We start from the raw sequence: 22,677 nt of genomic DNA, 5'->3' as shown, positions 1-22,677 counted from the left end.
TATCACTAAGAAGTACATTTCTAGAAACCCTGTGTCATAGACTGTAAAACTTGAGAAAATTACTAAATGACAGAAGTTATAAATAAATGTTTTCTATATTTGGTCTGCGCTGGATAATGGGCACCTTCATGTAACAGATCTTTTGTTAGCTACTGTCAGAGATGGAATATGGGCCAGACTGTTAGATCTGAATTAGAAATGCTGACACTTCTACGGTAGTAGGAACTTTAATAGAAGAAGTAGTCTAAACAAGCTTCTTTCAAATCGAAAAATCCCTGTAATCAAGTTTCTCAGTGCTTTGTCCTGTTGGCAGAACTTTATGTTTCACTTAGGATTATCTCACATTAGTTCTGTATCACCCTTGGTAAAAGGATGTTGAATGAAAAGAGAGGTGCATATGATCTCTCCAGATGGATGTCAGAGAGGTTTTGGGGTTGCTGGTTTTTTTGTTTATGTATATAATGAATGAAGTCCAAGAACCAGCAGCCCTTTATGTACACACAGTACATTAGTACTTTTTAATTGGGTTTTTCTTTTTGACAAAAGAAGACATACTTTACAAAGAGCTTTACAACACCACATCAGGATTGCTCTGGAGATCGCTGTTGGAGGACAATGTATGAAGGGCTTTGAAACAGAAGGGTGTAGGGCACAGTAGCTTAAAATTCACTTTCTGTCTTCTTCCAGATGCTTCTGGAACCTGAGGGACCATAATGGTCTTTCTATATGGTACTCTCTTCCTCAGTCCATAATGTGAGCAGCACTCCTAGCTCTGACAAGTCTCCTTCACCTGCAGTGTGCATCATTATCTTTCCTGAAAAGAACTGGAAAACATCCACACTAAAATTTAGAGGCCTCAGCAGAACACTTTATTTTAAATAATATAATGTATTTTCTGTAGTAGTGTGTATTTTTCACTCACATATACATATATACACTCCCCTCAAATATACTATATAGCTAAGTTGCAATTTATTATTTATATTAATTATAAATATTAATTTCAATTTTTAAAATAGTATTTTAAAACTCATCACCCATAAAACTGAAATAAAGTTTACTTGGAAACTCAGCCTTAACATCATCCATATATATCAGGTTTCTGCAGTGTCTTCAAGTGCATTTATAGAGAAGATTATCCTCCCCTGCCACACTTAAGCCAGAAGGGGACCAAAAAACCTCTCAAACCCATGAATTAAAACAAGCAAAAAAAGAGAAAGCTATAATCTGTACAGTGGATTCTTGGCTCATTTCTCAGGTTTAGGCTCTTCCCCCATCACATACTAGCTATCAGGAGTGGCCTTGTGTGTTCTAACACTGTCGCTCATATAAAAAAAATTTGTATTTTTTCAAAAGAGAAAAATCAGCTTTTAAAAGCTGCAAAACCCAAAGGATTTCCCCTGCCTGGATAATGAAGGAGGCAGGAGGAGAAAGGGTGCTTTCAGGCAAACCTGCCTTGCCACAGCCTGAGGGAACCAGGATGGGAAAACAGAACATCAGACTATTTCCTGAAGGTGCCACATGTGAAGTCCTCAGTGATTGTTCTGAAACCCTGCATTTCTTCCCCACACAAATAATTCATATCAATCAGCTTCCAACCACAAAAAAGTCCTTTCGATGCCTTGAAAAATCAACACCATTTTGCCAGTGAATAAGCTAAATCAGATCAATTTAACTTTGTTTTCTAGTATAAAATTAGTAAAGTTAGGCTTGTAGGAGAATGGAAATGTATTTTCATTTTTATCCTTTGGTATGATGTGTTTTAAAGGGTATATTACTAAAAAATCCATCATCAGTATGTTATTGTAACTTACCCTTCAGTGACATTATTATACTATTAAAGTCACCTCATTAAGAACTAGATGGTTTAACACTTATGGCTATCATAGACCTTTTAGCATATAGTAAAGAAATATGGGTATTATCGACACTTCAGCCACTAATTTCTTTCCTGTACCCCATCTTCACTACCCCTAAAGAACAGAAAATCATGGTTGGTCAATTCTTACCGAACTTCTTAGTAGCAGGAAAATACCTAAGAAACCTTTTGACTGCAATTTCTCAAGATAACCAACTTGCAGGGACAGGCCTCAACACTTCCATGTATTCAAAGCTGATGAAATTAAAAGCTACTGCTATTTCTGGAAAATTTTTGACAGATAAGGAAAGAAATAAAGTAACACGGCTTTCACGATCAAACTCTGATTTATCTATAGCACATCTGTTTTACTATGCAGCATATGACCTGGGCAGTTATCTGAAAGCAAATATTAATTCTCATTTTCCATTTATGTCTTATCAGTTGTAAATGATGACACATTGTTGAAATTCAAATAATTTGGTTTTAAAACACTTTTATTACTTTTTCAAATATTCCTAGTGCAGTTTCTTGCAACTAAGCAAGCAGACAATGGATTATTTCCTTTTTGACTAATAAAATATGTTTTGATTTTATATATTTATAACTATACAAATATATATATATATTTCCACAGCTGTAAAGCATAAGTGGCCACCTTTCAACAAAGTTAAAAATTAATTTTTCTTCATTAATTAATTACATGAATAACTAATACCTCTATGGTATGTGGCCTAAAGTATCCAGTAAAACATGGTGTTACCAAGATGTATAATTTTAAGCTACATTTCAAATCTTGAAAAACTCAATTTACTCTCACAATCAAGTGAGCTGTAACTAATGATAACACCATGTCACATTTTTGCAACAAAGAAAGATGAAGGCTTGTTTTTAGAAGTTTAGATCTGTTGTCTTACTGGTCAAAACAAAGTCATGGAGTTGCTTCTGGTGCCAGGCTGTTTTGTTGGGCTTTTTTCAAGCTGCCCCTTGTCTTAATAATAGAACATTATAGACATCATTGTGATCGTTATCCACATATCTCTAGATGCCAACTTCTAAAAAAATCATTCCTATTTAGACTCAGGCATAGTTTATCATTACCCTGCCCATCCCATTACTGACCCAACAGACTCCATACATCAGGAGTTCATGAGCTAATAATCACTCACAACACTTCAGCTAAACTGGATGTGTTCTGAAAATACATTTTAGATATTGTTCACATTCCACATTTTTGCTCTGATTGGCTTAAGTTGTTTAACTTTTAGTTTAAAATTAAATTTGTCTGGTTCTCAGTTGGGCCTGTAACATTTCTGAGCTGAGAAATTTTCCCAGAAAAATTTCACTGGGAAAATGAAATAGCCTTCCATGAAGGTAGCTACTCAGAAATCTTATGGTGGTAGGGAAGAACTCACGAGATTTCTTTTCGGTATTTCTGTTCTTCATTTCATTTTGGCCAAGATTTTATGTCTTTGAACAGTGAGTTGAAAAGAAGTCCTTGGGAAGGAGTATACAGATGATTGTCTCCTTGTCACTCATAGTTTTTTGGTTGTTTGTTTTTTTTTTTTTTTTTTTGAGAGAAAACTGAAAAGGAAGTTTGGGAGAAGCTATTAATACTCAAATTTTGTTGAAAAGTTATCACCAAGATGTATAAGGATTTGGTAGTTTCCAGTCAATATTTTGATGGAAAAAGAAAATAACACTGTAATAAAGTGTTCTCATGTTTAAGGAGCATTTATGTTATAGACTGAATCAGAGGGGAACTGAAATAATCTCTGAGTATGTGGCAATATGAGGAAATCAAGAATCAGAAAGACTTAAATGACACATGGCAGCAGTTATCTGTGTGTGGAATATAAAACCAGGCAAGCCAAATGATCATATTGAGACTGACTTAAACCTTAAACATATGCTCAAGTTACTACATTTGGGATGAAGAGCACATTTCAAGATATGTTGCAGCAGCGCACAGAAAACTGTGTAGCAAGTCCAGCAGAAATGAAGAAGAAAATGCACCAAAAACATTACAATAAATTATTGTCATTGTGGGAAAATACTTACTGTGCAAATGATTTCCAGTTCAAGAATAAACTCTGTAAAAACAGCAATAAACTGTGCCATGCTTAGAGAATATAAAGGTCAATGAAAAGCAAACAACTGACATAAATCCACTTGGAATCCAGATGCTGTAGCATCTCCACAGTAGTTGAATTTGAGAGAGAAAATAAGTCAGATTTATTTATATGTGGAAGGAACAAGATCTGAAATGCATCACAGTAAAGCATCTGTTTTTCCTCTGATTTCACAGCAGGAATATTAGAGACTACTTAAATAAATGAAGTTGTAGAAAATTTAATTACCACTAAACATTTACAAGGAAATTCATTGTTCCCTGGAGTTACCACAGTTGTAGTGATGATGGTGTATGACATCTCTGGGCTTTAAGAAGGAATCACATGCAGCAACTAGTCGGAAACAAACGAGAGAAGTGTATAGGGTGTACAGCATCTGCAGATTTAAGAAATTATAAGATTTATCCTACAATAGAAATTATCTAAACATTTGAAAAAAGCGGCTGATACCTTTTATGATGATACCATAACTGTAAGCTGTGGGAAGACAAAGATGTAATTTTTTTTACAAACTTGTCTGATATCTTTCCAAAAATACACCAAAAGGAAAAAGTAACTGGAGCATTGCAAGAATTCTGCAATAATGTTTAAAGTTACATTCAGCAAACAGCACTTGAGCATAGTTAGTTCTGACAAAAAAGGGAGCTCTCCGTATCGGAGTTGACCTTAACATTACCAACTACCCAGTAAAGATCAGTGCTTTTTCCCTAGTTCAGAAGAGGTATTTGCCTCATTATTGCATTTTTGGCAAGTTCATCTTAACCTAAATTCATTCACAAATATGGACTGAAGACAATGAGATAGTGTGTTATTTGATAGCAGATAGAAGTGTTTATTTCAGTCTCTCAGTGCAGCCTGCAGTAACTGTACCTTCTGGTTAGTAGGCAGACATACACAAGCAGATACTATGAGGTACTGCTGGCACGCAGTGTTATTTGAATGATCATTACAAAACTAGCACTGAGAACTCCCTCATGGGCTTGGGTGTCATCATTAATCCTTAAGGAAAATTCATTGATTTAATAGTAGCAATAAATGTGTGCATAACTCACAAGGCAAAAGCTGAAGAAATCCATAAGGAACACGAAGTGCAGTACAGTTACAGCCTTTCCCAAAAGTAGTCAGTTATTAAGAGGGTTTGTTTAACCATCTTCTAATTGAGCAGACTGGCACTGAACATTCTGAATTGTCCTGGTTCCGTCAAAACTTTCTGCAGAAGTTTTAGCTGTGATCTGGCTGCGGTTGCTGGCCAAGCTGGCTTCTCACTGTATCTCAGCTGACTGGCTATCTAGCTCCCTGGCATCAGGCCGACTGCTCAGTTGGTTTCTTGGCTTCCCAGGCTTGTCAGCTGGCAAAGAAATAGACTGTTCCATTTTTTGCCAGAAAGGCTGCAGAGCCAACATGTTTTGTTCCAGCACCTGATGAAACAAAATATTGACAAGTTGGAATTTCCTGTAGAATAAAAATTTCACTTCCCAGTCAGCTCCAGTTATTATTGTATGCTCTTGTGTGAAACAGTGACAACGTTTATTGCATCCTCTAAGCAAACACAATGCACAGAAAGGACGTGAATTCAGAGAGCTTTCCAAGGCTTTGGATAATAATCTCATATCATCTGAAACTGCCTCTATGGAGTACAATGCATCTTTTGATAGGGTTAGTTTGTGACGCTTTCCATTTTGCCTTAAAAGGCCTATTTAGTTGGCTCTGAGAACTCATTTGTCAGCAGGACATAAAACTGGCCAGCTGAAGGATGAATTCAGTATATAGTCCGTGGATTACACCCCTTGTGCATATTGTTTTGAAAGATGACTTAACACAGGTCACAGATCAAACTCCAGAGAAAGAGAAGCCAGAAATAGCTGCAATATATAGCTTGTATAAAAGTTATTAGGTTTCACTGTTGAAAAAAGGAATTAAGATATCCATAAACATGCAAATAAAAATGACTTCTCAGGCATGTCAAAAATGGATTCATGGAACATTCAGTGAAGAGAAACCAAAAAATGCCATCACATTATACTATAATGCCATAAACCCAACCTTTGTCAGACACAAACGCCATGGTCCAGCCCAGGCCAAAGATTCATGACAAGATGACTAATAGAATCACCCACTGAGACAAAGAGTTCCAGTTTAGGAGGTGGTAGGGGTGTCAAGAGTGTTTTCAAGGAGACACTAAATGGCAAAGCAAGCCAACACATGGGTATGCCCTCGGCAGCAGAACAAGACAATTTAAGCTGTTCCCATTCTTGGTTGTTTCTGTGCTATCCCCAGTGCCATGCTGACACATTTATTACACTGGTGAACTGGATCAGCAAAACGGAAGGAAAGCAGGTTTTTCTCTATTCTTCTCAGTTCAGTCTCATTTATTGCTTGATTTCACAAATGTTCGTGCTGGCACAGTCCAGAAGCAGTGCAGATGCAGGAGCAGGGAGCTGGGCTGGGGAGCTGAAGGGTAGGTTATAAACAGAGAAGCCACTAGGAGTCATTAATAAAACTATTACATTATGACCTTTAGATTTTTAAATATTTTTTGGTCTTTTTGTTTTTGAAGGGGTCGGGGGGAGAAGGGTGGAATATTATCAAGCACATGGCAGATCCTTCCCAGCTTGCTGCAAGGGGATCAATGGAAAAGGCTTAAACGGGTTTTAAAACAGGAAGAGTATGCTATGCATCCTGTTGAAGGTAGGAATACATATAAATTACACATCTGCCTTTGAGAAGGCAATCCTTATTATTCTAAGTGTAGCTTACACAATATAATTTCAAGTCTTGCCCAAACTTAATAAAGCTTTAGTTATAGAGACACATTTTTCAGAAGTAGAATCATAAAAAACCCTGACAAAACAACATTGACACAATCATGCAACTGTGTAGTTTTCCTGTACAGAGGAAAAAAATGTAAGTAAGGGACTAGGAAGAAAACGGACAGAATACTGCCAGAAAGTCACAGACTAGTTCTTCAACACCTTTCACAGAACTGGCATTCAATACCTGAGAGAGACGACATATTGGTCAGTCTGAGATAATATTTGAATAAGTTGCTCCAAGCCAGTGATCCTAGGATATCAAGCTTAAAAGCCAGATACAGACAGCGAGTCAGGATAGTAACAGTAGTTTTGACAAAAAGATTCTAAAGATGCCTATTTTTCATACCAAATGACCAGGCCGAAAACACTACAGATGCATGACCAGCTCTGCCTGATGCTGATCCCCTTCATGGGGCCTGATCCTGATCCCCACAAGTGGACTGATGTCACAGCCTGGCTTTTACCTGTCCCCGTCCTGATGCCCCAGGCTGGGGCTGTCCCCAGCTTCCCTGCTTCCTGGCTGGGGTCAGCAGAATGGGTTCTGAGTGGCCAGACCCTGCCCTGAAAAAATATAAAATTAGCAGGACACAAAGTACCAGAGCTCAGAAACCAACACTCTATTTGTTCATAATTAATATAAATTTTAAGAAGTGTTGGCTGACCAGACAAGTTTCCTGTGCTTTTACATAGACAGTATTTAAATCAACTGTAAAAAACAAAAAAAAGTTTAAATCACTATTTCAAAACTATCTCCATTTTGATTACTGTGTAAAAAACAACATTTTCTCTGACAAACAATGGCATGCTGTGGGTCACGTTTCATAGTTTCCTGATGAGGATAAATCTTGATTTTTCTCAAGGTTTTGGCAGGGAGCCATAGGAACTCATTATTCTGAATAGTCTCAGCGGAATTATAAAACAAAGGGAATAAAAGGCTTGAATTTATTTTTAAAGCATGCTTTCTCATGTTTACATTGCTTCCAGAGCTACTTTGTTTTGGAATTTTTTTACTTATTGTTGATACATGAAAAACAATGATACATTAAAAACAACAAAACCCTCTTACAGAATTTTTAGCCTTCATGAAAACTGAAAAGTGTTTTTAGTGATGGAGTTGGTCAAAAGGAGGCATTTTGTTGGTTAGCTAGAGATGTGCTAACTGTTAAAATGTCTTTACTCAAATGATAGTGTATTTCCAAGTGAGGCTGGTCTCAAGGGGAACTGAAATGACGACTAACTTGATTTAAATTTGATGCTTTTATTCATTTACTGTCTCTCCATCTCATAGGGACCTGCAGTTCCTAGGAATATGAGAACCATTTTATTTGTCCCACTTAAGCCACACAGTGTGACATATTTTAGAACCAGTCCTTTGTTTCTTTTATCTATGTAGTGTTTGCATGGTTTGTTGGCTTTGTCCGTAGCTTACTAGTTTTTACAGTAAATTAAAATGTAGCTCACCTACCTGTTGGCAAAAATCAGTAAGTGAATATGCACACCCTGACTTCTGAAGTGTCTAAAATGATTGCACAAACGAGAAACAGCCCATGATCAAAGACTAAATAGAAATAAAAGCCACAGCTCAAGTGAAAACAGAAGGTGGGCACAAGCAGGAATTATCTAGAGAAGTAATGGAGATCCAGTAGCAAAAATTGTCACACAGTAGTCTCCCTCTGTTTGTCTTTGTCTCTGTAAAGTGCAGTAGGTTGGACATTGAAACGGCCCAGTATTGAAAAAGCTACAAGGCTAGCATCTTAGGATTCTTCTTCTCTTTCCTAACCCCTTCCCTAGTATATGAAGTTTGGGATTTTTTGCTGAATTTAGCTTTGGGGGCTCTTTCTTTTCTGTCTTTCAGAAGCTGTTGCAAGCACATGCTGCCCTGTCTCCACCTGTAGCCACAGTGGAACTCCAGTTCTGTTGTTCCTCCTCCTGAGCTTCACTCTGACATGCCGAGTCTCAGAAAGACCTGTCCCGATTCCAGGAGTCTCTCTTTCTGGGAGGGACACAGTTGTTAGCACACATTGCTAAGACGATCCACTGTGTATTGTCCAACACACTTCCTCATTTGTGTCCTTGTTGTCAGGTTAGTCTCTGAAGGAGCTGCTGCTGCTGCTGAAACCAACTTATTTTGGGAAGCTACATGAAATTACCGTTTCCATGCAAACAAAATGAAATCCCAGGCCCCAACAGCACCTACACTTAAACACATATCATCCTAACTCATGAGGATGTGGAAATTAATTGCGTATTTGCTGGGCCAAACTATTCACCTGGTGTCCAGGGGAATCTGGTAGCACCGAGTTTAAAAATGGCATGTGGAAAGGAGGAAGGGCGCAAGATTTCCAGGTAGGGTTTGACAGTCTTGTCTGTGCCTCGTCTGACTAAAACCACGCTGTAGCCTCCAACCCGAGGCAGCCAGACGCCTGGGATGCCAGCCTGCCGGGAGAGGCCATCCCGAGCAGCAGGATCGGCCCAGCTCACCTGGCAGGCACACACAGCCCGGGGCTCTGCAAGAGCCGTGCCCGCGCCTGGGCACACCCCGCGGGACAGGACAGGGGCAGGGGCTGGACAGGAGCACGGACGGGGACTCGGACAGGGACGGGGGCTGGGAGAGACGGGTAGGGGGAGAAGGGCAAGGGCAGGGACAGGGAGAGTGACAGGGACATGGACTGGGACAGGGGCAGGGACTGGGACAGAGGCAGGGACTGGGACAGGGGCAGGGACTGGGGCACGGAGAGCGGCTGGGGCATTGACGGGGGCAGGGACTGGGACCTGGACTGGCACAGGGCGAGCAGAGTCCCTCCCCGGACCCCGGCCGGCGCGGTGGCGGCGGCGGCGGCGGCGGCGGCGGCGGCGGCGGCGGCGGCGGCGGCGGCGGCGGCGCGCGCGCGCGCGCGCACGCACGGGGAAGAGCGGTGCGCGCCCCCGCCCCCGCGCTCGCGCCCTGTCGCGGCTCTTTCCGGGGCGGGCCCGGGTTCCCCGCCAATGGGAGCGCGCGGCGGCAGGTCCGGGGCGGGGCCTGGCGGGAAGCGTCGCGAGAGCGGCGGCGCGCGCTGGGAGCGGGGCGGGGCCGGAGGGGGCGGCGGGGGCGTTGGGTCGGGCCGCGCGCTCCGGTGCCGCTCCGGCGCGGGGACGGGGGCGCGCGGGGCGCGCGCTGAGGAGGCGGCGGCGGCCACCACAGGTACGGAGCGCCCGCTCTGCTTCCCATCCTCGCCGCCGCCCGGGGGCTGGGGGATCGGGGCCCGCCGCCGCCGCCGTCCCCGCACAGGGCGGGGCGCAGCCCGCCAGCCTGTCTGTCAGGCGGGGCTCACTGCCACAGGTGGCCCCGGAGCTCCCGGGGAGGCGCGGGGCAGAGCATCTTCCGCCGCCCTTCCTTTCCCTTCTCTGAGGAAGGATCCGCTGGGGCAGCTCGGCTTCCGCGGGCACGGCCGGTCACCGGAGGAGGGGCCGGGGGAGGGCCCCGGAGCGCCCCTGAGCCGCAGCGCGGGGGTGACACGGAGCGGGGGTGACACGGAGCGGGGGTGACACGGAGCGGGGCTAACGCAGCGCCTCGGCCCCGGCACCCGCGGGGCCGGGGGGGCGCGTTCGCAGCTCCCCCCGCTCCGCCCCGCTGTTCCCCGTGGGCCGGGTCTGTCTGTCTGTCCGCAGCCTCGGCAGGGGACGGACTGGTTCCTGCCTGTGGTGGTGTGGTCGGTGCGCGGAGGCTCCGTGAGTTCGCGTTCTCTCCTGCGTGGACTGGGTTGTGGTCGGTGCGCACGGGTTAAGTAAGTTCACCCTGTTCTCAACATTTCGCTTTTTAAAAGTGTCTCCTCCCCCTTCCTCCCCACGTCCTCCTCTCAGTTCCTTTCCTCCCTCAAGGGAGGAGAACAGCGAGCGTTCCTCGTTTGCTTTCTTGATTCTTTTAAGGGGCTTTCCTTAGCTTTCTTTTTTTTTTTTTTTTTTTACAACTGAAGTACCTTTCTCTGGTTTTGCCTCCAAAAATCCAATACGCAAAAGGAAAAAGAAAAGCGTGAACTGCGGATCCCAATTGTATATAGATTATAGCCTTCTAATTGAAGCTGTGATGTATTGCCAGAGTGACATAGGGAGAAAAATCCAAACCCTTAGGTTGTATCTGGAAAAGATCAGTGACAATGAAATAAATGGTAACACAATGCTCTAAGTTTAGCCATGTTACACTTGGGAAGAGTCTTACATTGCTTTGTATTTGTAAGATTATTTCAGAATTGTACGGTTAGATTTCAGTGATAGATACTACCAGTATTTAACTAATCCTTGAGAAACTAAGTGTTTTTAAATAATGTTGGTCTCATTTGTCCAGTGGTATTTCTTGGTCTGTAGGCAAAGTGATTTTTTAGGGAGCATAGTAATTGAATGATACCATCTTGGTTGATGCCTCGTAATTCCATATCCTTCAGGGATTCTTTAAAATATGTTGGTGAAAAGACTTATTCAGTGTGGAAAAATAATAAAATAGATTAGATCATTCCTGTTTTCTGTTAATCATTTGGTATGATATAATCTTAAAAAACCCAAACCATACAATATACACCCCAAAAGTACCTCCTAAACAAGGTTTTCTTTGGTGAAGTTTTCTTGAAGGGGAAGTAAAATGGCTTGAGAAAAATGCTGGAGCTTAAAAAATAATACCCTCGACTTACTTGGTATAGTTCTGTTATGTACAAAATACACAACAGAATAAAGTACAGAAATTTAAAGTTAATCACACAGAAAATCTAGGCTAATGGATCTGTCTGGTACATCAAATAACATTTTTTCCCAGAATGTATTTGAGAATCCATACCCAGAACTGGGGGGAAGCTGTAGGTGATGACTTTAAGTGATGATTTAGTCAAAGGGAATGATGGATTCTTTTGAAATTGTTGAGGCTTTGTCTTCTTGTCATGCTTCTATATGTGACAAAAATACAACACAGAAGAATTAGAACCAAACAAGAGAAAGGGGACCCAACCTGTCATTAATGCTCACCATCAGTGATGTATTTTGCTCACCCCTTCTTAGTGTGGGTGTGACTGTGGTCGAGACAACTTGAATTTTATAAATGGAGTTTTTCAAGACTGCCAACCTGATTAGTGAAACATATAAGCCATTAGAAATGAAAAATAGAGAAGGATCCTTGTCAGTGTAGACTTGTTTAATTTGGTTTTCAGTAGCAGTTGTTTTGGTAAGGTTATATATGCACATGCAGGACAGCTGGGTATGAGGCCCAGCCAACGTGGATTTACCAAAAGAAGGTCCTGCTTGACCAATCCGATCTCCTATGACAAGGTGACCCACTTAGAAGATGAGGGCAAGGCTGTGAATGTGGTCTGCTTTGACTTGTGTAAAGTGTTTGACACTGTCTCCCACAGCATCCTTCTGGAAAAACTGGCTGCTTGCAGCTTGGTTGGAGGGACTCCTCAGTGGGTAAAAAACTGGCTGGATGGCCAGACCCAGAGAGTTGTGGTGAATGGAGCTAAATCCAGTTGCAGGCAGTCACTAGCGGTGTTCCCCGGGGCTCAGTTTTATGACCAGTCCTGTTTAACATCTTTATTGATGATCTGGATGAGGGCATCAAGTGCACCCTCAGTAAATTTGCAGATGTCACCAAGTGGGGCAGGAGTGTTGATCTGCTAGAGGGCAGGAACGCTCTGCAGAGAGACTGGGCAGACTTGATCAAGAGGCTGAGGCCAATGGTATGAGGTTTCAATAAGGCAAAGTGCTGGGTCCTGCACTTGGATCACAGCAACACCATGCAGTGCTACAGGCTGGGGGAGGAGTAAGTGGCTTGAGAGCTGTTTGGTGCTGGACAACAGCTGTCTGAACATGAGCCTGGGCAGTGTGCCCAGGTGGCCAAGAAGGCCAATGGCATCCTGGTCTGAATCAAGAATAGTGTGGCCAGCAAGACTAGGGAAGTGATTGTCCCTCTGTACTCGGCACTGGTGAGGCCAGAGCTTGAATCCTGTGTTCAGTTTTGGGCCCCTCACTTCAAAAAGTGCTGGAGCATGTCCAGCAAAGGGCAACAAGGCTCGTGGAAGGACTAGAGAACATATTCTGTGAGGTACAGCTGAGGGAGCTGGGTTTGTTTAGTTTTGAGAAGAGGAGGCTCAGGGGTGACCTCATTGCTCTCTACAACTCCCTGACAGGAGATTGTAGTGAGGTGGGTTTGATCTCCTCAACTGTGCCTATAGTGAGAGGACCAGAGGAAATGGTTGCTCTGGGAAGTGGTGAAGTCACCATCCCTGGAGGTGTTTAAGAGGTGTCTGGATCTGGCGCTGGGTGATGTGTTTACAGTGGTAGTGCTGGATGTACAGTTGGACTGGATCATCTTGCAGACCTCTTCCAACCTTGATGATTTAGAGTGTTGTTTTTAAGGTATTTTTAAATTTCACATTTAGAATGAATCTTTTAAAGTTCAGTCTTAGATTAAGCCTGACTTCTGTAAATCATCAGTAGAGTTCTCTAGGCTGCTTCAGGTCATTTGTGTTGAAGACCAAAAAAAAGTACTTTTCCTTAAAAGAAAAATATCTATTTTTGCTGTAGTACTACTAAAGAAACCCTTTTTTAAAACATAATTTTAGATATAATATTTTCATTGTCTAGAATGTTTTATTTGAAATTTTATTTAAATGAGAACACATTACATGTATTTCAAATTTATTACCTGTACAGTTCAAATTTATTTGTTTAACAGAGGTGTGCACATGTCCAAATATGCCCCTATAGCTATTAAAGAGATTTACTGAGCACATTTGCACTTTACAAAAAAAAAAAGATAAATTTTCTTCCTTTCTGCCAGCTAATGATTGTCAATACATACTGACTTATAATAAATTTAGCCAGGGGTTAAACTTATATAAAGGGTTTAAATCTGGGGCAAATTTCCGTTGGATTCCCTTAAGCTGATTATTTAATTTTGATCCTTACATATATTCTAACAAGGATATATGTATATGGAAAAGCTAGCTAAATGCTTGTTACATGGTCTGATGAAAATGGTATTCTCAGCATATCACTGGAAAAATGGATTTATAAATTCATAGAATGGTTTGGGTTAGAAGGGACCTCTAAAGGCCATTTAGTCCAACCACCATATGATGAGCAGGGACATCTTCAACTAGATCAGGTTGCTCAGAGCCCTGTCCAGCCTGACCTTGAATGTTTCCGGGGATGGGGCATCTGCAGCCTCTGGACAGTCTGTTCCAATGCCTTACCACCCTCATGGTAAAACATTTCTTATATCTAATCTGAATGTATCCTCTTTCAGTATAAAACCATTCGTCTTTGTCCTACTACAGCAGGCCCTGCTAAGAAGTTTGTCCCTGTTATTTTTATAAGCCCCTTTAAGTGTTGAAAGGCTGCTTTAAGGTCTCCTGAGAGTCTTCTCCAGGCTGAACAACTCCCACTCCCTCAGCCTGTCTTCATAGGAGAGGTGCTCCATCTCTCTGATCATTTTTGTGACCTTCCTCTGAACCCACTCCAACAGGTCCATGTCTTTCCTGTGCTGAGGACCCCAGAGCAGGATGCAGTATTCCAGGTGGGGTCTCACCAGAGCAGAGTAGAGGGGCAGAATCCCCTCCCTTGACCTGCTGGCCATGCTGCTTTTGATGCAGCCAAGGATATAGTTGGCTTTCTGGGCTGTGAGCACACATAGCCAGTTCATGTCCACTGTAGTGTCCACCAACACCCCCAACTCCTTCTCAAGGCTGCTCTTAATCTGTTCATCCCGCAGCCTGTATGAATACTTGGAGCTTGCCTAGCCTAGGCATAGGACCTTGCATGTGGCCTTGTTGAACCTCATGAGGTTCACATGGGTCTGCTGCTTGAGCTTATCCAGATCCCTCTGGGTTGCATCCCATCCCTCAGGGACATCAACCACACCACTCACCTTGGTGTCATCTGCAAGTTTGCAGAGGGTGCACTGTCTGTGTCATTGATGAAAATATTACATAACACTGCCCATTATGAAACCCTGAGGGACACCACTTGTCACCAGTGTTCATCTGGACATTAAACTGTTGACTGCTCTCCTCTGGATTGGCCTATCCAATCAACCCTAAACATTCCACCCATCAAATCCATGTCTCTCCAATTTGGAGAGAAGGATATTGGAGGGGACTGTGTCAAAGGCTTTACGGAAGTCCAGATAGATGACATCTGTAGCTCTTCCCTTGTCTCCATTATAGAAGACCACTAGGTTGGTCAGACAGGACCTTGGTGAAGCTATGCTGGCTTCATTAAATCACCTCCCTGTCCTCCATGTGCTTTAGCAAAGTTTCTAGAGGGATTTGTGCCCTGGCACAGAGGTGGGGCTGACAGGTCAGTAGTCTCAAGGATCCTCCTTTCTAACCTTTTTTAAGATGGGTACAATGTTTCCCATTTTCCAGTCACCTAACTGCCATGACTTTTCAGATATGATGGAGAGTGACTTAATAACTGCATCAGCCAATTCTCTCAGGACTCTGGAAAGCATCTTGACAGATCCCATAGACTTACATACATTCAAGTTCCTCAGGTGGTCACAAACCTGATCTTCTCATGCAGTGGGAGGGACTTTGCTCTTCCTGTCCATCCACTGGAGAGGTGTAGGAAGAGAAATTGCTAGTGAAGACTGAAGCAAAGAAAGTATTGAGTACGTCTTCCCTGTTGTTACCGGTTTGCCACTTGTGTTCATCAGTGGGGACACGCTTCCTTTGACCTTCCTTTTCTGGCTTCATACCTGTAGAAGCCCTTCTTATTCTTTGCATCCCTTGCCAAGTTCAGCTCTAGCTTTGCCTTGACCTTCTGACCCCCATCCCTGCAAAACTGTGCAACATCTTTGTACTCTTCCCAGAATACCTGTCCCGGCTTCCACTGCCTGTGCATTTCCTTCTTGCTCTTTAGGTTGACCTCAGCTGGTGTTACCTTGATCTCAAATCAACAATGCCAGTCTCATGCCTTCCTTTCCTGATTTCTTACACTTGGGGATTGGTAGCTCTTGTGCTCTGTGGAAAGTCTCCTTCTGCCATGTGTCTGAGGACAGTTTCCATGGGGCCCTATTGACTAACTCCTTGAGCAGCTGGAAGTATGCTTTTCCAAAATTTACAGTCCTGAACTTAGTCTTTGCTTGTCCCATATCAGGGCAGCAACTCCACCAGTGCATGTTTGCTGTTGCCCAGGGCATCTCCAATCTTAGATTCATCTCTAATCACTGATTAGTTCACTTAGGTTGGACCAACAGGTCTGGTGTTGTGTCCCCTCTGGTAGGGCTGTCTATTACCTGCCTTAAGAAGTTATCCTCCATGCATTCCGGCAGTCTCCCCCTGGAATAGCTTGCTGTGCTACTTTTGGAGTAGTTGTTGGGATGGTTGAAGTCCCCCCTCAGGACAATAGCCTGTGAGCATGATGCCTGCTGTAGCTGGAGCAGGACGGCTTTGTCAGCAGGCTCCCCTGGATCAGGCAGCCTGTAGTAGACCTCAACCACAAGGTTACCTTGTTACCTCAGTTTCTTAATTCTTGCCCGTAAATTTTCAGCCTGCTCATGACTGTTCTTCAGAGACAGATCTTCATGTTCTATCCATTTCTTGTTGTAGCGGACAGCAATTCAGCCCTTCCTTCCTAGGCTGTCCCTTCTTAACAGCCTGTAGCCATCCATAGCCACACTCCAGCCATGGGATTTGTCCCTTCAGGTTTCAATACTGGCAACTAAGTTTAAGCCTTCTAGCAGCACAGTGGGTTCCAGCTGCTCCTGTGTGTTGCACATGCTGCTTGCACTTCCGGAGATCCAACTTGCTAAAAAGGTAGAGATGGTTAAACCTTATGTGGATATTTATCAGTTATTTGTGTGATCAATTTTTTCCTTTTTTTTGGGTGTCTACTGATACATTATTCAGTAAAAGGAAAAGTCCTGTTCCTCTTACATCTGATACTTCTGCCATTTACTTCCTTTTTTGAGTTTACAATTAATAGTCAAATTCGGTATGCAGAAGTAAAAGCGATTTTAAACTGTACGTTTTATTTACACAGATGTTTTGTTTGTCAGTGCTTTCACTTCCTTTCCAGTTAGTTTTAAAGTTTGTGTACTTCTCAGATGATTGGACCGTTGTTATTTTGAAAATGGATAATAATTTTATATATTAAAAATAAAACCTCCAGGTTGTGTTGCATGGTCGGACGAGTGCGACCCTTCAGATCTCTCTGAAATGCATGACAGACAGCTGAAATGCTGTAGATGGTGGGGAGAACCTGTGTAATTCAAGTGCAGAAGGACTGCGTGCAGACAAGACAAAATGGTTTTGGTGTTACGTTGATAAACCAGTACCGTTCCTGTCTGGTATCTTTCTGAGTCTGTGATTTACAAGTCTGTTGGTTTCGTGAGTAGGTGACACTGCAGGTTCTGTTGATTCTCGGGTCTCTAGAGTTTAGTAGCAGATGACATAGAAAAATACTTAACCTACTGCCTGAAGGCAGTGTAACTGTAAACTACTGTACCTGAGTAAATACTGCACCCAACATGGTTATAAAGTCATCTCCATGGTGTACTATGGTGGGCTTTGTTAAAATTGCTGCAAGGAGTGATCAGTCCAAAATTGTAGAACACAGGTACTTGATACTATGTGGAAAACCATCTTTTCCCATAGGTGACTTTTTTTAGGACAAGGAGTGTCTAAGAGTATTACCCCAATATGGTTAGATTTATAGCGGATTAGCCATTTAAGATAGAGTAGTAGGGACAATTGGATTTCTTTTTCTTGCTTGATACTGTTCTGTGACTTTTTTTCTTTTAAACACATCAAGTTTCAGCAGAAGAATTTTTTAATCTTCCGTCCATAGTTTACTGTGAAATGAGTTTCTTACTTGTATTTATTATATTTATATATAGTATATAATCTGTCGTGTACCTAGCTGCTTCATGTCATTGGCTTAATTTTCCAAACCAGACATCCAGTTAAGAGAGATGCTGTGCTCCAGAGATTAAAATGTTGCAGTTAATTTGCATAAATGTAACTTTTTTCCTAAGATTCTGTCAAGTTCATTTTTGTGAAGGAAAGCAGAAATCAAGGTGAAATGTCCATAGATGTGCCTAATAATAATCTCTTGCTATTGTAGAGAATAACCTCTTGAAGAAGTTTTACTGAAGAGGTGCTGCGGTGGAGGAAGGCGAAGAATACAGTTACTTGATGACACTGGTAATCTTATTTAAGTTACTTATACCGAAGAACAAACCCATATAAAGATTTATTTCCCATATAAAGGGTAGATATGTGCTTGAAGTAAGATCAAGAAAACCTGTCTGGTCAGTTGTGCGAAGAAGACCCATACTCAGATATCTTGGTGTTTTTTATTTAGCCTTCATTTTTACATGCATTTGCTCCTTGCCTGGTTTATTTTGGGCAGTCTAGGAGTTCTTTTTCCCAGTTAAATTGTGTGACTATGAGAAAAGCTGAATTATTAAAAATTCCACAGAACTTAAAAACCCAGCACATACTTTCTGTCTTTAATAACTCCCTATATTTATTGCCTGTTTTGGGGGATGTAGAGATGAATGAAACAAACTAGACTCATTGTTACTGCTTGAAGAGGGAAACTTGAAAAAAATGTTTTCATTTTGTAGCTGTTTTTTTATGTTCTTGTTGTTAGAACTAGACTTAAGATCAGTAAGGGCAGCTGACTCAAGCAGAAACTCTTGTGACGTACTTCATTGAAGTGCTGGTAAATTCAGCTTTAGTCTGCTGTGTTTTGCCAGCAAAGACAACTGCCCAGAGCTGGGCCAGAGAACTGAGTGTTGATCCGTGTTAGCCTGTAGTACCTTCAGTTGACAGAAATGACTAGGCCAGGTGGTTGAGTGGGTAAGTTGTACATTTGCCTCTCAAGATTGTTGAAGGGTAGTTCTAGCACATAGTGGGTAAAGGAATCTGCTGATAGACTTTCAAGAGTATCAGTGATGGTGAAACATTATTTAATGTAATGTTCCTCCCCACCCCCACGCAGCCTTGAAATCTAGTTGAACTATGTAACTTACTGCAAGGTGTGTGTTCTATATTTCCTGTCTGGTCGTTAAGGCAGTACTTTTTAAAGGAAACTGTCAGTATGGATGGTGTGCTGTTTAATCTTTCTCAGTTTTAAAATGATTTTTAATTGGTTTTTATTATTGGTTCTTGTTTTGTCTACTTGCATTTTCAAAGTGGATACAAACTAAATGAATAAATATAAAATAATAAAATGTAATTGTTTTTTGTAGGTATTTTTGAGCTGACTTCTTTCATCAAATACTAAGACTGGTAAGATCATGGACATGTATGCCAGAGCTCAGGGCAATCGAATGAAACCAAGAATATCTGTGAAAAAGGTAATTATCTGTATTTAAATAAAAAAATATTTTAGAGCTTTTCGACCTATTAATGAAGCAAATGAACTGGTTTGGTTGAGGTTTTTTGATTATGGGGTTTTTCATTAGTACGTTTTAATTGTGGTTGTCTGACATTTCAAGGAGGCAAAGAAATTGCCTTTCCTTTGGCATATTTAGTGTAATTGAACTGGGAGAGAGCATAATTTAAGGAAGTGGTGCATGCTTTTGCCTTTCGAGGTGACATGATGAAATCATGATGCATTAATTTCCTAGACATTACCCTGTTTATTGAAAGATAGCTTTTATTTTAGAACAGATTTTTTGATTTTATATGTAATAAATTAAAATACAAATATGTAGTCTTCATCGAGTTCTGTGAAGTCTGTGTTAGGGCTTCCTGGTAATATCTGTATCTTTAGATCTTGGATTCTTGCCTGGTTTACCCTTCTGTTTACAGAAACATTTAGAAACTGCCTAGGTGAAAAAGAAAATATATCTAGCACTTACAAAAGATATGAGTGGTTTTTTTTTTATTTCAATAATATTTATTTATTTATTCTTTTAAATTTTGTCACTTTAGCTTGGAGAACATAAATACTCTTCCTCAAATTTTTTTGCAATTTATGTAAGTGCTTATTGAAATAAAAGTTACAGTTTATCCTAAAGGAAAAAATTTATTTATCCAATTGTATTTCTCAAGGTAATTGAACAGAGGTGAGTTCATAGGTCTTTCCTGGTTACTAATAACTTTTTTATTTGCAAATTGCTGCAATGGTAGGAGGAGAAACTGAGCAAGGAGGCATCTTGTCACATGAAAATTGCATTATTCTATTTCATAAGCAGATTTCGGTTTTTTAAGGAAACAGTGTCTGTGGTATGTGTCCTGGAGAAACTATTTGAACCAAAGGAAAGTATTATGAGACAGTCAGTTGTTCCAGGTCCTGACACAGAATGTTAACAGACATATATTAAGCAGTTTGTAATTATGGGTGATATTCTTTCACTTTAAAACACACAGTATAAAACCTTCTATTTTATTGGTTTATGAGAACTTTCCAGCTCAAAGAGTTCTTTAATTACAGTTAAGTAATTTTGCATTCTTAAAGGACTTTTAAAATATGTTCTTTATTTGTTTTTCTGCTTCAATTTACAAAACAAAACAAATACCACCCTCCCCATCACCCCCATGTTTTTAAACTTATGGGTTACAGAAACATCTTTCTAATAATGACTGTGACCAGTGATTCCTCACTGAGTCTGATAGTTGCCTAAAATATTAGCTGTGTGAACTACTCTAATTGCCATTAAGCATTCTGGACTGTGTGGTTCTAGAAATGTGAATTTGACACTTCTCGAGTGTCTTGCAGAATTCTGCATTTTCACACAGCCAGGCTCTAATGTTTTCATCTGTGGCTGCCTCTTGATGTTTCCCTGAGAAGTGGCTGTTCAGATTATAGTGTGAAACTTTCTCTCTCGTAGAGCCAGGCAGTAGGGTGGTCAGAATTGCACTGTGTTTCATCTTCTGTTGATTCACAGAACATTGTGGTCTGATTCCTGTCCTCTTTGTAATACTTTGTCATAGTTAACAGGAATTGTTGCAGTAATAGGTCTTGAAAGTCATTGCAAAGTTGTGGTGTGCACATTTAAAGCCCAAGTTTCTGTTTTTACAAAATTGCCTCAGAATATTCAGTCCATTAAAATCTTACAGCAAATGATGAAATCAGGAAGAGCTTTGTTGCTTAAGAGAAGAGTAAGCATGACTCTCCAGCACCCAGCTTAATTTCTTTAGAGATTGTGGCAACTTACAGATTGTTTGAAATGTTAGAGAGCAGTTGTTTAAAACACTTAATGAGACCAAATACTGTAGAATTTGCTCTAGTGTGCTGTGAAGAATCTGTAGATATTGACTTCTTGATTTGCGAAGAGGACAATGCAAGTCTTTGAATTGCTCAGTTGAGCTAGAGGTGTGACAAGGATTTTCATTGTTCAGGTCTCAGCACCTTGATGATATTTGCGTTTTTCCCCTGACATAACTTAGTAACTTTGAATCTGTGCTCAAGATTTCTTGCAAGATATGACTTTAGAATTTCTGTGAGAAAGGAGTACACAGGCTTAGCAAGTAGAGCCTTATATATTGCTTGGGTGTTTTTTGCCCATATGTCAATGTACATTGGAAGTAGTTGTACTGTTTATTAAAACAAATTACCTACTTTTGCTGAAGATGACCTCTTGTCCTTACCTAAACTGAGCTTATAGTCTTGGGAACTTGCTAGTTTTCAGTTTTTAATGTAGTTGCGTGTCTCCTGGTATGGGATTGTGAGAGAACTTGCTTATATTGTCTGATAGGAGGATTTCCCTGAAATTGAGTCCAGTCCTCTCCTGTCACAAGCACAACTTTGATAGGGATAAGAATATGAATAAGTTATTAAATATAGTCTCTCAGTTAATGAGGGGAGTTTAACCCTCCCACCAAACCTACTGCTGGTTTTAAGTCTTTCTGAACCACACTGCGGTAATAGCTAAGAATCTTACGAATTTCAGGCTGAAGCTACTCAGCAGCAAATTTATACCTGTTTGTTCATGGATGTCATTATTCTTCTGCTTAAATAATTTATTTTCTTTTGCTGATATTCACCCTTATGATTTTTTTTACAATTATGTCCTCTGTTAGCCTTGGTTTATGGAAACTGTGTAAACTAAGGTTTTAGTCTGCTTTTGTATGAAAGCCTCTGGATTCCAGTGATTATCCTTCATAGTCCTACTTTCTGTGCTTGTTGTGCGTTAATCTTCTTTTTACATGTGGATAATACTGTATGTGCAATTACACAGGATGTCCTTCTCAGTGACTGATGTCAGTTCTTTCACTCAAGGATGCACATTTGCTATTTTCAGTGCTGTATCATATTGACCATTCATTGCTATACTACGATCAAGAAGTCAACTCAGATCTTTTATTTCCCAGCTTGTGAATTTGCAATTCTATTTTAAAGCTTGCTTTTAGTTTTTGAGGACATAACTATGCTTTCTGTGGTTGCATTTTAAAACACTCTCACGTTGGGCAGGTCCTTCCTGTATGATATTCTTCTTCTTAGCTGATGACACCTGCTTACTTCAATTATCATCAGTTTTCATCTCATATTTACTTTTTTTCCCTCATTAAATGTATTAATGATGATGGTGTTTTACATCAGTCTCAAGATAAATTTTGAGGAAGTTGGTTACTGACCTACATCAGCTATTCTCAAAATCATCTCTGTATTGTCTCTATTCAGGCAAAGTCTTCTTTTCCAAAACCAGCTCTTTTAGTAAACTCTGTCTTTATCTGGTTTTGTTAACTCTTCATATACTTCAATCTAAATAATCTATGAAAGTCACAGATAAGTGAGATTTTTTTCTATGTGTATGTGTTTTGCATGTTAATTTCCATATCTTTACTGTTTTCACATTCTGAACTTTTTTATATTCATTAATATGATCTGAAAAGCATGCATCACTTGCTCCTCATTTTAAATATGATATTTTATCTCTTTGGTTACATACTGCTAC

The 22,677-nt window shown here is 40.9% G+C and overlaps 1 protein-coding gene and 1 long non-coding RNA gene across 9 annotated transcripts in view; one reads left to right on the top strand and one right to left on the bottom strand.

Moving 5' to 3' along the window:
• Nucleotides 1–708: 708 nt before the first annotated feature.
• LOC127467142 (uncharacterized) lies at nt 709–9,201 on the bottom strand. Of its 2 annotated transcripts, XR_007902982.1 has the most exons (3): nt 9,074–9,201; nt 4,219–5,408; nt 709–824 (listed from the first exon to the last, which is right to left on the bottom strand). It is a non-coding gene; the product is annotated as an uncharacterized LOC127467142 (long non-coding RNA). The 2 variants fall into 2 exon arrangements; XR_007902981.1 differs by lacking the exon at nt 709–824 and having other exon boundaries at nt 3,394–5,408.
• A 709-nt stretch (nt 9,202–9,910) lies between these two features.
• AKAP11 (A-kinase anchoring protein 11) overlaps nt 9,911–22,677 on the top strand; it is a 99,370-nt gene continuing 86,603 nt past the window's right edge. For 6 of the 7 annotated variants that reach the window (XM_051778661.1, XM_051778662.1, XM_051778660.1 and 3 more), the window contains exons 1-3: nt 9,991–10,567; nt 17,892–17,971; nt 19,024–19,131. In XM_051778661.1, coding sequence (XP_051634621.1) covers nt 19,072–19,131 — 60 coding nt within the window. In that variant the 5' untranslated portion in view covers nt 9,991–10,567; nt 17,892–17,971; nt 19,024–19,071. The other variant, XM_051778658.1, reaches the window with a different exon arrangement.

The sequence above is a fragment of the Manacus candei genome, unplaced genomic scaffold (assembly GCF_025592945.1).
Source record: "Manacus candei isolate 608988 ecotype Guabito, Panama unplaced genomic scaffold, ASM2559294v1 h1tg000014l, whole genome shotgun sequence".
Classification (NCBI taxonomy): domain Eukaryota; kingdom Metazoa; phylum Chordata; class Aves; order Passeriformes; family Pipridae; genus Manacus; species Manacus candei.
The sequence above is the reverse complement of the archived record's forward strand: the minus strand, read 5'-3'. Positions and strand labels throughout refer to the sequence as shown.